The sequence below is a fragment of the Denticeps clupeoides genome, chromosome 17 (assembly GCF_900700375.1).
Source record: "Denticeps clupeoides chromosome 17, fDenClu1.1, whole genome shotgun sequence".
Taxonomy (NCBI): Eukaryota; Metazoa; Chordata; class Actinopteri; order Clupeiformes; family Denticipitidae; genus Denticeps; species Denticeps clupeoides.
In genome coordinates this window covers 10,084,761-10,103,022 of record NC_041723.1, presented here as the reverse complement: position 1 = coordinate 10,103,022, position 18,262 = coordinate 10,084,761, and the positions used below count along the sequence as shown (strand labels likewise).

At 40.2% G+C, this 18,262-nt stretch overlaps 1 protein-coding gene across 11 annotated transcripts in view; it reads right to left on the bottom strand.

Moving 5' to 3' along the window:
- magi2b (membrane associated guanylate kinase, WW and PDZ domain containing 2b) overlaps positions 1 to 18,262 on the bottom strand; it is a 52,783-nt gene that overhangs the window by 29,190 nt on the left and 5,331 nt on the right. For 10 of the 11 annotated variants that reach the window (XM_028957642.1, XM_028957643.1, XM_028957640.1 and 7 more), the window contains exons 2-3: positions 14,690 to 14,806; positions 1,248 to 1,367 (exon numbers count right to left, since the gene is read on the bottom strand). In XM_028957642.1, the coding sequence (XP_028813475.1) occupies positions 1,248 to 1,367; positions 14,690 to 14,806 (237 nt within the window). Of the gene's footprint in view, positions 1 to 1,247; positions 1,368 to 14,689; positions 14,807 to 16,263; positions 16,614 to 18,262 lie in introns of those variants that run through there. The other variant, XM_028957648.1, reaches the window with a different exon arrangement.

The window sequence follows — 18,262 nt, the reverse complement described above, 5'->3', positions numbered from 1 at the left end:
GCAACACAGCTGAAATAACTTTCATATTTCCTTTCCCCTAGCTGTTTTTCTGTTGGAATCAAATGACTTTACTCAAATTTGCCTCGTTCTAGAACAGGGGTCGGCAACCCGTGGCTCTGGTGCTGCATGCGGCTCTTTCATCTGTACACTGCGGCTTTGGAAAATAAATAATAATTTAAGTGTATTTTATTTTTATCCAGTGTTTATTTTTTATTGTTGCATAAAATTTGTAACATTAAAATGCAATGTGTTGCTCAAAATATGTGTCACAAATTCTGCATATGCCCATCACCTGGCCTGGCCACCCCCACCAGAGCTGGTAATCAGTTTCTTTAACTAGAGGAGGGTTTCCAAATCTGGAGGATCTTGGTTAAGCAATCCGTTATTTGCAATATTTTGAGTTTTGAATTTAAATTTATATTTATGATTTTTATTATATTTAAATTGATGTTGAATTAAAATGTTGAATTTAAATCAGCAAGTAACCGCTAAGTTAGGGTCACCAGATCTCCTCTTTTCTGTGAACATGCCGAGCTGTGGACTTTCCTGGGCAATTAAACATTCATTATGTCTTTGGCTTCCACATGCATATTCGTGCTAAAAAGGTATTCTGGCAGCGTGCAAAATTTGTGAAACCCAACCCCCCCACAAAACTATTTTCTTTGCATAAATAAAATTTCACACTTAGTTTACATATTATAAAAATGTTAAAATAATATATGCACTGTTATCTCCATTTTACTTGTAAGCTCCTGCATTACTAATCAGATCCACAGTTTGCGTCCTCTAAGTGAAAATGTTTTTTGTCATTGTGAAACACTGCAGCACAGCACAAAGTGACACGGAGAAATTGGCTTTTAACCATCGCCCTTGGTGAGCAGTGGGCAGCCATGACAGGCGCCCAGGGAGCAGTGTGTGGAGATGGGGCTTTGCTCAGACGGGGCAATCCTTCTGATTATGAGGCCGCTTCCTTAACCGCTAGGCCAACACTGCCCCAATGGGTTGAAGGAATTTAAGTAGTGCAAACTAATAATTAAATTTCACACATTTTGGCAACTTGCCTACAAAAACATGACTGATTTAAAATTGGTGCTAGTGGCATGATAAAATGGGGGGGGGGGGTGAATTGTGTCTTAAAGGTAATTTCTATAAATATAGCAGGTATGCTTCTTAATGTGCAACTTTAACCTTTATATATGTAAAGTTGCATTACGTTGATATACACACACACACTCGCTGTTGATCACCTTCATATGTTCCACTTTCTAGCAAGGCTCCACTTTTCTCCAATTCCATAAAACGATCAACGCTTACAAAGTTGTAGTCCACCCCTGGAACCTCTCCCTCCTTTGGCTGTCTTGTTGTACCTGGGAAAGGAAAACACACAGAGTACAATTATGTGGCCATGAGAGAGTGCACATTATGATCAATCAGATCTGAGAATCAGATGACCTTACATTGAGATCGATGTGTAAATTTCCAACCATGCCCCCCCCCCAGATGGTAAAGGGTAATGACAAGTGCACAAGGCCATGAAGATTGACATGAAACCTTATGCAGCCTCATACTTTGTTACAGTACATGTTCATACTGTCGGCCTGGGATCGCTTTACGTCCATCTGGCATGTGCTGAGCACAATCAGAACTGTGGCACTAACATGCTATCAAAAGAGCGCTAATTTTCCAGTGACGTTGTAATTATACCTGTGCTGCTGTGACAGAAATGTAATACTTCTTACTTACATTAAGCCCTTAACATCTCATGAATCAGTAATGCAGTAACTGCGTGGAATAATTACATTGAATGGTTGAAAAAAACACCCACATAGGGGAAAAAAAAGGGAAAAAATATTAAGATGCAAGGAAGGTGAAAGAAGGTACAGGGTTGTCTACACATTGCTACTATTTTAAGCCTGAACAAGGAAAGTCCATTTGAGGTGCATGGCGATTGCACAGCATAACTAAATAATGCATAAACGTACAAACGAATAGGCTAAAACGAGCTAGGTGAAAAATAGAAATCAGTACTTTAAATTATGTTTGATTTACACCGTGCGCAGAGTAAGCACAATACACTGGGGTATACAATTACAACAGAACAAATGCCTGTCGCACATAACAGATGATGCTCGTGGTGTTTTCGTGTCCGCAGGGCTCGCTCAAGGAACAAGAGAAGTGCAAGATGCCAAATGCGAACAAGCACAACGCAGTCAAACCCTGCCGACAAACAGAGCTCTATTTTCAGCTCTTTTTAGGTTAGAAGTGAAGGGCAATAAAAAGTGTAATTCCATGAATATTATTAAAAATCAGCACATACTGTAAATAATATATCACTATGTAAGTTAACATCACTATACAGAGCTCCAATTAATGGGCTTGAGAAAAATCTAGCTTTTTTTTAAAATGTTAATCTTATATTCATCTTATATTCTAACCTTTGTAACCATGTGGTGTGGGAGAAGAGAAAAGAGTGTGTAGAAAAAACTCTTTCTCCCTCCACACAAAGCACTGTATTCAATCACTCCAACTTGATGTTACCTGGCAGAAAGAGGCATGGCACAGAAGAGGTTAAAAATGAACAATAAAAATAAAAATGAGAAGAAAGAGTAAAGAGGGAGAAGAGAAAGAGAGGGGGAGAGAAAGGCTCAGAAGCCTTCCGGCTTCCGATGGAAAACCCCCTGAGCAAGAAAGCTCAGAGGTCCTTTTTCCATATGTGAGCAGACTTTTATACCCCTGGCCTACAGGAAGTTGTCACTGACCAATCAGAATCTGTTGTTTCTGATGTCACGCCCCCGGTGCCTCCCATTTGGGGAAGACAAAGAGGGTGGGCGGTCCTGACGGCTGATACTTCACACGTTGCCGTCAGACAAAAGGCATGTAAAAACAGGGGTGCCGAATCTTCACCCACAACCGTCGACACAGGAATGTCACACCTCCCCCTGCAGACATCTGTTATGCAAGGCAAAAGCAGGCTCCCGTGATGTCCATTCTTACACCTTATTATTATTCGAAATTAAAAATAATGCTAATCCAGTCGAGTCATTTTTAAAGCCACTATTAAATAATGATATTAATAATAACACTTTACTAGTCCACAGCAGTGGCTCTCAAATCTTTCCTTGTTTGGTAAGTTTTGGTTGGCCTGATCATCTAACCAACAGCTAAAAAGGTGTATTGGTGTTGAAATTTGACAAATCATGTTCATGGAATGGATGCCATAGAAACAGAAATGCAGTTTAATTTAATGTGATCTCTAGTTCGTTATCTGGTTCCAAACAAAAAATGTGGTGTCATGGAACTTTAATGAACCCTTTTGTGGTTGTCAGACAATAATAACTGATATTACATAACACACATCACATTAGATTTTTTTAATTGAAAGTTTACTTGTCTATTTCTGACCTGTCATTTCTAGTCATGAAATTTGTCACAATAATTTTCATCTTTCAATGATATCTGAGAGCTTCCTGAAAAAAATATAAATTTGTTGCTAATCTAACTTGAAAGAAAAAGCCAGGCTGAAAGCAAAACGTTCAAAACAGTCTTTTCAGCGTCTATTGTCAACGTCAAAAGCTCATACATAATCCCCCTGTGTGCTGCTAAATGTATCCCTTGCATTCTATACTGTATTTACCCTGGAACAACATGATAAAATGAAAAGATGAAAGCCCTCAGTGCTGGTATTTTATTCTGACAAAATAATTTAGTCTAAGGAGCGCATAGCAGAGGTAATGTGAATTCTGTAAAGCTCAAGGAGGAGGGGAAAAAAACAACACACAAAAGAAGGCATATTGACAGCCAGTTCATCCCAAGCCTTATCCATAGCTGTAGCAAAGATTAGAATTACTTGGGGAAATATATGTGATAGATAGACTGTGCATCAAGTATCTGCATGTAATGTGCATTGTGTGTTTATTTATGTTAATAAAAGGGTATAACACAAAGGCACAGATTACTATTACATTCATTCATTTTACAGTCCCAGGTGCAAGACATGCCACAACTAACATTTAACTACTTTTTACAAATTAGAGTAAGGTCAGTACGACATACTCAATGAAAGCAGAAAACACATAAATATGAACATTGAGGTTGTTCAATATCAGTACCGCACGGCGATGCAATAAGCAGCAGTCTAGATATAAGGTGCAATATACAGTTATAGAGTGCAAAACCACAATGCTAAATGTCCACAGTTAAACTAAATTCTAGGCATGTTCCTGTCTAGGAACCAAGGTAACCGATCCATAAATAATCTGACTGCAGTACGTGTGAGACTGTGTTACTATACCCTAACATGCAGAAAAGCACACATTTACACATTCCATTCATGTGTCATTACATTTTACACTCTTACACTGGCTAATCCAACCACTGACCCAGCAGAACTTCAGAAATCGTATTTTCACACATTTTAAGATCTTTAACAACCGCACAATACCCTTGTGATTTTGTGAAACACTATGCATTGCTGCATATAGCTCTGATGATATAATGATAAAGAGATTTGTTTACCTATAGTAGGAAACCTAGTGTCTCCGGTTAACTGTTAGTCCATTTATTGTAATTTTACACGAAATATGTAAAAAGTAATGTTATTGTTATGTAAGATCAGGAGGGAACCCATTAGGAGCCACTTATTTCCTGTGGCTTCTTTATATCACATATCGATGTTCAATTCTTTCAAATCCCCTTTTTTCCTCCCTCCTCTACTATCTCTCCCTGCATATGTCAGTTGTTCTACTATATTACTTTTCCTCAACAGACTCCTTCTCATTCGATGAGTCGCTGCCTCTCCTCAGCGGTGCAGAGCAGAGGATCATCTGAGCTGTGCCTGAGAGCCGTGAATGACGCCCTTATCTACACTACAAAGTGCAAACTACTCCTGTTCCAGACACTCTCTGACAAATCTGTCTGGAGCAAAAAGCAACAACTTCACTGGCGCTTACAACACTGTGCAGAACATTTATTAAGTAAAAAATACTCTCCTGTCTTGTACTCACAAAAGTCCGCAAGACACAGACATGGAGAATCGTGTGCTATAATGGAAAGAAGGATTTTATTTTATATGACTAATTCTATGCTTTTGATGTTTGAGGATTAATTATAATTCAGTGACCTTATATGAATTGCTCAAAATCCCTAAAAAAATTGTAGAAATAGATCATTCCAACTCACAAGCATTAGGCCCCATTTTTGGCACAAGCAGGGTTGGCATCATGATGGCCAAAAGGCTGAACCAAGCATTTTTATTTGTTCGTTTTGGTCATTGTGGTACACAGCATAGGACAGCACACGGTGTACACAATAAAATGTGTCCTCTGCATTTAACCCATCACCCTTTTTGAGCAGTGGGCAGCCATGACAAGCGCCTGGGGAGCAGTTTGTGTTAAAGGGGACCTCAGGGACACCATGACTGTTCTGGGTTTCACCAGAACATTTATGAGTCTGTCCCCTTAGTCGCTAGGTTAAGACTCCATTGCGCAAAGAAAGCGATGAAGCCAGATGATTTCCCATCTTCTTAGTAAACGGCACGATAACCTAAGCTCTCTGTTAACGCCATTCATCCAGAAGTCCAATACAATGCATGACTGCAACATCATGCAGCACAAGAAATGGTGAAAATCCTTCGGCGCCGTCACAAATGGGTGCTTGGAGGCAGAAAGAAGCAGCCAGGCATTCAGGCCAAAGCACGACCAAATAAAACTCGGAAGACGCAAAAGGGTCGTTCTGGCTTGACCTAGTAATTATTTGCCATCACCCACGCTTTACCATCTTAGAAATGAACAATGTCGTGCAGCATTTTGTTTGCTCCATGGCCAATACTAAAAAACTAGTCATATATTCTACATGCGAAACAACTAGGAGAATAAGGTGAAAGAGTTGTACTTCCACAGTTTGTCTCAGGTGCTTAGGTATTAGAGCTGCAAAAATACATCCACCAAACAAAGACAAAAGGATTACATTTTAAACTATTAAACTATATGAATTAGACCCAAGATACCTGAATTTTTCATAAATGTGCTAAAAAAAAATGCCACAAAAGTTGCTGAGTTGCGTCAGTATGACTAGCGTCTAAAACTAGATAACTCGGAAGTACAGGAAACAGTGATCACTGTTTAAACACTGGAACATAAAAAAAATAATTAAGCTTAAGGACAAGGTAACACAGCTTTGAAATAACACACAAGAGGCAATACATGAGAGGTAAGAACAAAAGAAAAACTGAAAATGTGAAAAAGACCACGGTCAAAAGGTCAAAATTTTCATCTTAAACCAACATAGCAACCATTCACAGAAATGCAAGGACAGGAACGTCCTCGTATCAAGTACCATCAGCCCACCAAACAATAAAAAGGGGCTTCAGGGTGAACAGCGTAATATAACTCAGTCACCCCAGGGTTTCACAATTTTTGCAATCAATTTTTGTGGTGTGTTTCCTCAAAATTCGCAATAACTTTTTACCCCATGGTTAACCCAATCCATGTGAAGTTCAAATGAAAGTGAAGTGATTGTCATAGTGGAACACTGCAGCACAGCACACAGTGACACAACAAAATGTGTCCTCTGTTTTTAACAATCACCCTTGGTGGGCAGTGGGCAGCCATGAAGGGGAGCAGTGTGTGGGGACGGTGCTTTGCTCAGTGGCAGCTTGGCGGATCAGCATTCGAACCGGCAACCTTCTGATTACTTCCTTAACCACTAGGCCACCACTGCCCCAATGTGCCCAGTAAGACACTAAATGAGTAAGAGAATAACACATTTGGCAAGCAGACAGATATATTGCATGAATTGCATTCTTTGCTCAGCTTCGATAGAATATTGCGGGATTTGACGCGATCGCAAAATTGCAAAAAACTGGAGCGACTGACAACGGTAAAATGGGCTAGTGATTGGTTTGGTATTTGCTCTTGTTGATTTCCAATATATTTTAATAATGGTGCCTGTCATAATGGTTGCTCGACCATTACGGTTCTTAATAATAAGGTTCTTAAATGGTGGATAAGTTGATGGACATTCTGATGAATATAAAATACAAGCATCCCCCAAGAGTGACTGCTTTGGTGCAAACTGTGTCAGACTATTGAAATTCGTGGCCTTGGTTTCCGAAAAGTGAAATCTGGCCAAGTCCCAAAGCAACAAATGCTCTGAACTACTCTCAATAAACAGACACGATAAACAGATCTTACCAACAAACTGGCTGGGCATAAAGTATTTCATTTCAGCAAGTCAGAACTAAATTAAGAGTATAAAGAGTTATAGTTAGAGAACGATGAAACTACGCTTCATATATATTAACTGGGTCACAATATCCTAAATAGAGAAGTGTTTCAGGCTGGATTTGTTTTGAAGCTGGTTACAGCTTTTAAAAAAATGTGCACTGGGCGTGATGCTCAGAAGCACCTTAAATCTGCAGAAAGGCTTTCTGGCTGCCAGTGCAGATGAGGCTGTTCATAGATCACCACGAAGGCAAAAGAAAAAAAAAAAAAGAGACAAGGAGAAGTGGCAGGGCGAAGGGAGAGTGGGCCCTCTCAGATTGAAAGGCTATTAAAGAGTTTTATACTGTCAGCCACAGAGATGTAAGCCAACTCATCCCTGCCAAGCACACTCAGGGTAGAGCGTCTCAGTTATCAGCCACTACACTCGCCTCTGAAAAGGCTCTTCCACTGAAACAATCCTGTACGTCTGTCTTTACCTCCACATGTTGTAGTCTACATTCGGAATATTCAGCGTGCCCAAAGGTGTTGCTACTGCATTTTATAATGAATTATATAACTGCATTTCAGGTTTGAAAATGCATGTACACCAATTTCTGCCACTTCTGGAGCATCTACAAATAACTTCAGAAGCGACAGAGCCCCCTACATCCCACTCATCATCTATATTTAAATGCAGCTACAGCTAATTCCAGTATTACTCCATATGGTTTTCAAATGAAAAGAAAGTCGGAACAAAATCACAGGAGTTTGGCTGGAGATGTTGCGTTCCCGTCATCGTTCAGAGTAAAGCGTTTTAACTTGATGATAGAACAATATCAAACGTGTTATCATCATAAGTCTTTTCGCTTTGGCTCATGCAAGTGCATTTATATTTACGACATTAATTAGTCACCATTATCCAGAGCCACTTACAAACAGCAGTTACAGGGACAGTGACACTCAGGGTTAAGTGTCCTGCACAGGGACACAGTGGTAGTAAGTCGAGTTTGAACCTGTGACTGTGTGAATTTCTATTTCATATGTGAGTGTGTTACCCACTAGGTTACTAGCAAATAGTGATATTAGACGAGCGCTAGCTTTAACCAAACTGATATCAGAAATGGAAAACAGGAATTGTACACAATGACCCCCATAACCACATAGTCCTACTCAGCTGAACTACTCTGCCGCTGACGGAGCCCATCCAGGGACACTGGGCACGAGGTGGGACATCTAGCCAGAGTCAGCAATTCGCCGTGTGTGCATGCTTGTGGGTGGTGGAAACCGGAGAACCCCGAGGAAAACCGCCCAAACACAGGGAGCGACGGCAAACTTTACACATGCAAAGATTAAGACTCAAACAACCTTGGCATGTGTGAGGCCATGTTTATAAGAACTGTGACACTCAGTGGCCCGTGGTAATCTGGAGAATTTAAAGATAAATTGGACAGCTTGACTGTACATATGAAATGTATTCTGGCCACCAACGTAATAAAAGAAGACAATTAAAGTTTTATTTTCAAGGAAAAGGGGCTATATCATTTGGCTGCTCAGATAACACTAAGTGTGTATTTTCTTCAAAAGGTTTATTTGATCTTCACAGACACCAATGCTGAAGAGGGCGGACTTAATGGGGACTGTCGCTTCAATCTGAACACTGCCTCTAGTTTCCCAGTCTTGAGATGTTTCAGACTGACTCGTTTCAAGCCTTTCAGACAAAATGTCAAATTAGACAATGGGAACCTGTGTGAACACAAGGCACAGGTGGTAAATTGATTTATAACAGGGATAACCAATCAGCCATAATTCCAATTTGTAGAAAGTAATTGCCCCTTCAATGTAATTACTGGTTGCACCACACATTGCACCACATTTTCTATATTTAGGCATTAGTCTTTCACTTCACTGCTGGGGTGTTTCTGCCCACTCTTCTCTGCAGAACTGTTTTAATTCAGACCCGAATACTGTTTTGAGGCCGAAACACTAGGTTTGGTTCCCGCTGCAGCATCTACTGTACGTTGGGTTCAACTCAGGGTAAGGCCAGCATTACTGTCTTCCTGCTTAAGCGATTCAGCAGCTTTGCTGGGGGACAGTGGTGGCCTAGTGGGTAAGGAAGAGGACTTGTAACCGTCAATCACTTCACTTTCAGGACTGGACATGTGACTGGAATAATACAGTCTTCCTTTAATGTCCTCTGTTACCCCACCTAAAGATAAGACTTCAATGCCTGGTGTCCACAATCCACTGTAAATACCAGTAAGTGAGACACACATAATATGTCTTAATGACAGTGTTATGAGAAATAGTATTTATAATGCTGCCTGTAACGCAGTCATTCAGCTCTTTTTACGCAACAATGCAAAGACATTTCAAAGCAGCAGTGCAAAATGCAGGTAAGAAAGCGTCCCCGTAATCAGAAGGTTACCGGTTTTAATCCCGAACATTCAAGGTGACACTGCGGTGCCACTGAGGAAAGTACCATCCACTTCACACTGCTCCCCAGGCACCCATCATGGCTGCCCACTGCTCACTAATGGTGATGGTTAAATGCAAAGGACACATTTCGTTGTGTCACCGTGTGCTGTGCTGCAGTGTTTCACAATGACAATCACAATCAATTCACTTAAAATACCTTTGGGTAAGGAAGCAGATCCGTAATCGGAAGGTTGCCGATTCAAATCCCAAAGGTACCACTGAGGTGCCAATTAGCAAAGTACCATCCACACACACTGCACACTTTCTTACTTTTAACAAATATTTCTCTGAATTCCATTCTCCTTTCTCATTTTCAAAAGGGACTCAAGAATACAGTACGTATATACGGACCTTGAATTATGAGGTATCTTTATTTTACCATATCTTTAAAGAACTTAAACATGGAGTCAGCAGCACTGTTCTGTGAGCGCATAGACGTAAGTGTATTCAATGTCAGGTTAGAAAGCTCAAGATGGCAAAATAATGAAATGTTGTACTTATTTAGATATAATACTTTCAGTGTTCATAATATTCATATCACAACAATGAACTAATAATCTGGAACCAAATTATTTAGATTTTTTTTATTTTTCTCCCCTAAAAACGTACAGAAGGGACTGTAGACTGTGGCACGTCTACACAGCCACGCCCAAAAGCCACGCTCAATGAACAGGACAGAATGGGTAAGGGACAAAAGCAAGCCAAGCTGCTGGTGCTGTGTGCTTCCATATTTTCCCAAACATCCCCTCAGACTGACAGTGCACATTAATGTGTCCTGATGTCTGCTCATCACCCTGACAGACAAGTCATGACAGCGGCACAGCCTGCAGAGAGGGGAAAGCCTGACTTTGCACACTCGCAGTATTCCCCACACGAAGAGAGCAACAACAAGAACATGCTCGCTACACAAGCGTGCAGCAAACAAATCTAAACGGCGGACAACTGGGGACTGCGGTCAGTGAGGGTGAGTGCATCTGAGGAATACTGCGAGTCAAGGGTGCAACCAAACATGAGCAACCTTGTCCACATGCAGAGGTCACTACAGCAGTAAATCTGGCCAAGGTGACTGCAATAATTCAAAACTCTGTCGCAACATTAGCATCAGTCATACGTGCTCAGATATAAGCACAACTGGTTCCAACTGATAGTTTTGCAGGCAAGGGAAGGTAACTGATTCAGATACGTGACGTTGCATGCCTATAATGACATTGCTGTGGGCCAAGACAACCTTGACTGAAAAAGTGAGGATGCTGTGTCCCAATTCCTTAATTTGTGCCCTGGTGTTACAACGTGGATTCAGTCATGGAAAATGCAGGCGAAAGCACAATTGCACCGAACCACAACCAGGCCATGACATCACAAAGTGGGCAAGCACAGAAATAAAGAAAAGACAATGGACCAACTGCACCCACCCCCCTTCGTGACACAGCCGACAAGTGACATGCCATGCCGCAGTGAGCCAGAGGTGCTGCCATACCTGTCAAATTCACCTTTACAGAAACCTGGCCTCCGTAACACCGTCTTGCTGCAGAAAGGCACCGGTGCACATTAATCAAAGCGCTCATTTTTATCCAGTCATTGGGTAATTGTAATGTGTTTGCACTTTATGCGACAGGAGGGGGAGGGGGAACGGGAAGCAGGCCCAGAGAGGAGATGGTGGTTGCCGTGGAAACCCCAGGTGGAGAGGCTGAGCGAGTGAATGAATGACTGAGGAAGCTTGAGCTAGCTACCATGCAAGAGGGACAGCAAGACCCTAGCAATCTCCCTCAGGAAAAAGGAAGAGGAACGACAGGATGATAAAGTGAGGGATGGAATGTGAGAGTAGTAAAGGAGGCCATACGGCAAATAGTGATGGGACCAAAAAAATGGGTTCTGTTCTGTGCTGAGGAGCTGTGCAGAAAAATAACGCCCCAGAATGCCTCAGGATAAATTTTGAGCTTAAATCTAACGGGCATGTCATTTAAATGCACATAATACATGTTTTCTTCACATATTCATGGTAAACGTTCACAGCACTGGGCAAAAAAAAGAAAAAATAGCAGATAATTCTCAGCGTGAACTTGATATTTTCATTGCACTTTATATTAGAGCATTGGGCACATTTGTGAAAGTGCTGATTATCCTATAGGCATGTTTGGTGTGGTAGCAGTACCAAGATAATTATAGCAGAGATTGTGTTTGTGATATTCACTGACAAAGGAGATTGCAGGAGGAAGAGAGGAGACAGGACCTTGCGCGTCATGTTGCCAGGTTGGGTGGATTTAAAATAGGTATTGTGGAACCTGATGTTAAATTGCCATGGCACGTAAATACATTTCTGTGTGTTCTGGTGCATGTAATTGTGCCTAAAATCCCATATCTGGCAACACTAAGCAGTGCTTTCTTGTTTGTAATAAGGATGTGACTTGATGTGACATTAGTGAACATGCCCCAAGTGCTATGTATGTTATAGCCCTCAAAAAAAGGCTCATCGAGCTCTAGAAAAAAAATCAACAACTTCTGATGATGACAGCATGGGCTGTTCTGTTACATTGGGATCAGACATTTATATTCTTCTAAAAATGAGACCACAAACACAGGCTCTTAGCAAGAGCCTCTTACTACATCCGGGGGTAGAAGCGGAAGGACACAGAAATATCCAGCTTTTCTTATCTCAATAGGCATGCATATGACATACCACGTAAAAAGTCTTAGTGTTGTGAATTCACTGATTTATGTGCGGAGACAAACTTGGAAAAAGATGAACTCAGAGGCTAAATGCTTGGTCCCATTGCTCTGCATTTAATCCCCTTGTGGGCTGCAAAAAGATACGACTGACAACATTTTATTCAAGCAAGACGAGAAAACTCCACCATTCCTTTAACTCTGGCAGCTAAATGAGACTTCACTGAAGCACTAGAAAGCAGGAATGTTTAAATGCTTGGGGTAATGAGCTGAAACAAGGCAAAAGAGAACAATCGGAGAACAAGGACTCTCAAGAAAACAAAAGAACGACAACTTCACAGGAGAAATACTGAAAAAAGCCCGAAATTTTAACTCAACATGAGTACAAGACAAGGGCTACGGTGGTCTATGACATATCATCATACTGCAGGTCATACCACAGATAGAGCTTCAAAGTTATTTCAAAAGACGCCTTAACGTACCAGAGACTAAAAGGGAAGGCACGCTTGTTTTCGTTCAGTCATGGTTTTCCTTGAGTCATGGCTCTTGCATAACTACCTGAGTGATGAATGGATTGACCCAGTTGCCAATAGGAAATACTGACGCAGCACCCAAACAACTGAATCCGATTTCTCAACCGACACCAAACTGCTACATCAACGGAAAAGCCACATTTGCACCGCAGTGCTCCGTTGGTGAGAATTGGGCCCTGTTCAGCTTATCACCATGGTCTTGGCTGTAAATGAACATGATTTATTTGGATATTTAAAAAAATAAATAATAGACAGTGGAACATTTGCTTGTCTAGTCGAAAAGAGGAGGCCATAGACAAAACAACAACCAACATGCCAGAAGTAAAGAATAACGCAGAGGCACACGAACGCCGAGAGACCAAACACCTACACAAAAGACGATAAGCCATTTAATAACGCTGGTACACTTATGAGTATGAAAATGTTATGCCTGAATCAATATTGTGACACTATCCAGCTGAATAAGGGTTAAAAATGTTAATATCATATACTCCAATTTCATTGACAGTTGTTACAATGCTAATTACTATACAGTCTTATATTTTTAAAGGAAAAATAAGTATAGGAGATGAGACTATACCGATATATTTCATACATTCACAACTTTAGTTTGGAGCCTCATAAAGATGGAGAAACCTACTGCTTATAATACTTAGTGTATCGTTTCAGAGCTACCATACATTTATGGAAAAGTTCATTTAAAACGGTGTATTGTCTCACACAAAGTTTGGACCATGTTTGCTAATCTGTTCTTTTTTAGCATTTTATGTTGTGCAGTATGAAATCATTGAACCTCTGACATTTTGGTCAATACCACACAGCACTTGAAAGAACTCAAGGAAGAGCAATGCTTTCTAATACCACCACTTATAATAAAAATATCTAAGCACAACTTTATCTACTTCAAAGCCAGGCATAGAAGGCAAAAAGAACAACAACATGTCCAATTTATGCAAGATGCTTCCATGGACGAACAGAAAGAACTGTCTTTTCATAGTTAAAACTGTGGAAGATTACATGCTATGCATAATAGAGCATTATCAAATATCAGCCAAACCACAAATTTTACAGATAGCTAAAGAACAAATTCCAATGTATGCATAGATACATGAAGAATTTGGTTAAGTACATACACACACTTTTATATTTTAAACAAGCATTCTAAACACAGTATAAATTCAGGTATATGTTAAGGTTCTGCTATTTAGTATTACAGTTTTTGTCATCACTATGTTATAATACTGACTGTCATAAAAAAGTTATGCTTTTAAAGAGCAAGAGACCAGATGATAAAAGAAACGCTAAGGAGACACAGGGAGGGTGGATGGGAAGGTGAGAAAGGACAGAATCAAATCATTGCATGAAGGAGAACAGAGGATAAGATGGATGGAGACCAAAAGAGGCAAGGTGAATGTGCAGTCACTGCTGCACAGTGGATACTATAGTTTGAGGAGTGTGTGTGTGTGTGTGTGTGTGTGTGTGTGTGTGTGTGTGTGTGTGTGTGATTGGTTGGAGTCAGTCGTGGCAGATGGTAAATGAAGATTTGTGCTAATTTATGTGTTCCAATTTTCACTATTTCAACAGTGATGTAACATGTTGGGAGGTAATAGTTGTGCCAGTGTATTTATTATTAGAACAGAATTTGTGCTGATTTATGAACTGTCCATTGCTTCAGAGGGAGAAATCCCCTGGTTCATCTCCAAAAGCTTCTGGAGCACATACAACCCAGGGCCCTAAAGTCCTGTCATCACAGAAGAACTTTTCATAAATATTGTGGTAATGTACAATCTTCATATAATCAGAAATGTCATTACTCACACGGCACAGTTCGGAGGTAGAGATTGTCTCGAATGATCTGCTGTAGATCGTGGTCCACAGAGCCCTTCTGAAAGCGCAGGTTTAGATAATGGCGAAGGTCTTTGTCCACAACACCTCCTAGAAGACAAAAAGTATTCACATTAATTTCTTCTTTTAACAACCATATGTCCACATGGGCCCAAAATTGTGGGATCGCTTTAAGAATTTAACCACTTTAGACGAATGAATCGCAATCATTTAACCATTAAAGCTTACTTACTTCATACACTACATGTTTTTAAGTGCAATTTCTTTCCCTTCCTTGAACACATACAATTATTAAAATAGATGCACACCATGGGCATTTCAATAAGGCATTTTATAATATCTGTCTATCTGTCTATTCCTGTATTATAAACTTATTAAAAAATTTAAAAAAATTGTCCTGTTTCCCAGTTGATGGGCCTGGGCTTTAGTAAAATGTAGCATGTTCTCTTTATGCTAGAATGTCTTTTTATTATAGCATGTTCTTATAATTCCTTATAAGATCCCTTTTGGTCAAACAGAGAAAAAAATATTACAGTAATGATAAACAACCAAAACTGATCTCAACCTTATGTTCTGAACTTACTGTTATCCAAGAATACTGTAAAATAACCACAATGCTTTAATATGATATAGATATGATAATAATGCTGTAACTAGGAAGGGCTCAGCAGTCAGAACAGGATAGAATAGGAGAGATAAGTAAACAGCAATGGTGCTAAAACCTTTCCTTGTTTAGTAAGATTTGGTTGATCTGATCATCTAATCTTCATGTTGAAAAAGGGGTTTGGTGTTGAAATTCAACAATGGGCATGGAATAGCTGCCACAGAAATAGAAAGGCACTTTTTAAAGTGGTCTCTTATTTTACAGTATAGTACACACTAAAAACGTCAAATGACATTTTTTATTAAGCTATATTTATTTTATGTCTGGCTTTAAACACTGCAGCTTTTCTTATGCCATCACTTAATGTCAAATATCTGCAGTCAGACAAATAATTCAGCATGGAGGCCTGTGCTGTAGGGCAGCAAAACGCTTTCCACTAATATGGAAACAGGGGCACCTTGAACAAACCAACACTTTGAAGGAGCCTGGGGGGAAAAAAGCAGGCACATACATTCATGGATGTCCACCAAACACACATGCAAATTTCATTCAGTTACCGTATTATAAACTATACTGAAGACAAGGACACATTGAGAGTTAAAATTTGCTTGTCTGGAAGACACGCCATGAGTCACAACTGAGCTGACGGGTTTCAGTGCGCCGCTATATATAAACAGTATTACAGCCACGGTAATGCAGCACAATTCCTGAGACCCACATTAATTAATTACACGGTCACATCTACTGCTTGCATCAGCGAATGAACATTGGCCACGGGAAAAGAGCAAAAAAATAAATACAATTCTTCAGATACATGATGCCACCAACGGTGAATTATTCAGACCAGAGTAAAATCTTGAAGGACAGAGGAGAAGAAAAAGGCAAGAAAAAAAAAAAAGAGAGAGAGGACTTTGAATAATACTGTGTGGTGCAATGGAGGCACCTCTTCCGCAGATATCCTCTGGTCTGGGAGCGCGAATGTGTATCCTTTCACCCAGATTTTATCCTCCTGCCTCTCTGTGTCCGAACCTCTGTATCCAGTATCCTCTTTCCCCAGCAGGTTCCAGTCCGGCAATTCCGGCAGCTGTCAGTTCCTCTGCCTTTTTTTAACGCGATCGACTCATTAATTTGTCTCGTCCTACAGCCATTTCGTTTCTCGCAGCATTCCCCAGATATTGTTATTACAATGGATGCAGCAGCAGTGGCGTATTCCCGGTGAAAATGGTCCAAGAAAAAGAGCCGAACAGAGAGCCGGGGGGTAAAGGGAGCAAAAAGAGACCAAGAGCCGTCGATGGGTACAGAACAGAGGAGAGCTCATTCTGCTAGAGAAGAGCCTATAACAATAAAGCCTGAATTCTGATTGGCTGAGTAAATTGAAAAGTCCTACAGCGCCCTCTATCTGCAAGCACAGCAGAATGGTCATGCTTGATATTTTGGCACTTGGGAGGCTTTTCCAGATGTGCCATAAAAATCTATTGTTTTTTTTACACTGACCTGGTCCAGGTCAAACGACCTAAAGAATCTTATTCCTATACACATATTATATATTCTTATAGATGACAAAATTTAATTTAAAATTTTATGAGATTGATGACATTAAGATATAAAATTCAAACTGAGATGGATTTTACTTCATAGTCAAACAATTATGAATTGATTTTCACATGGAGCTTTTATATGAATTTATTTTATTTATATTTTTATGAAGCTGATATGTTCGGAAAATGTAAAAAAAATTTTAAAGAGCTTCCGAAGACCAGGAGAAGAAATGGGGTTCAATTAGATTTCAAAAAGATTTGGGCTTATATCAGTTTCCCAGTCAGATGGTTTACAAATGGATGAAATTCAGCACCACTGCTGTTCTCTGTAGGAGTGGGCATACTGCAAGATCAGTACTGGGACACGCTGCAGAATCCTCAAATAGGTGACAAAACCCCAGGGTGACAGCCAAGGATCTGTAGACCTTTCTGGCACTTGATAATGTGTTCATGAGTCTACCACAGGGAAAACACTGAACAAGGGAGGGGCTTTGTGGCAAGAAATCAATGCCTCATAAAGCTTCAGGTCCTACAGGTATTATGGACCTACAAGAAGAATGGTCGGTCACGACGAATAACAATGATGCAAAAGTGAAGCAGACAAAATACGTGAATCTACAATGAGGTTGTAAGGCAGCTTCCTGAGCTCAGTTTCATTGAGAATCAAATTGGACATTTAAACAGACAAATCAGCACAGTAATTTAATGCATTTTAAAAACCAATGCTCTGCTGAACAAATCAAAACGGTTCGCTCGGTGAGTAGTTTTCTAATGAAGGTTTCTTCATTCTCAGCAATCTGAACATTTAACAATCCAATTTAAAGCATACATGGGGTGCTGGAATGGCACTGCAACAATAAGTGGAATGTGAAGAAATTCCCTCAAGGCACTCCCTATATAGCGTGTCCACACAAAATATGATGTTAAGAGTGACCTTTACCCTTCGTTCACCACACTGTTCACCAGACTGATCACTGAAGGTCAAGTCAAACTGAATGTTTGTAAAAAATTGGAAGATAATTACCTCAAGGGGCTTTGGAAATATTACATTTTAACAGTTCACAGTGACTGACCTTTTATCAACAGCCAAAAAGTAATAAGATCATTTTTGAGTCCAAGCGAAGGTTTGTAACAAATTTAAAGATAATTCCCCCAAGGTCTTCTTGAGATGTTTTTAAGAATGAGGGGCAGACGGATAGTGAACCAACCATCTCTGGCAACTACAGCTGCCCACTAGATACAAAAAATGCTGATGGTTTGGTATTCTTAACATTGCAGTCAGAATGCCAGCTATTCTGGAGTTGGCACTGTAATTACCGCAGGCAGCGGGTGTCAAGAGTTTAAATACTAATGCAGCACCACCGATGGCTTTGCACAGAAAAGTCATGTATGGCTCTGCTGCAC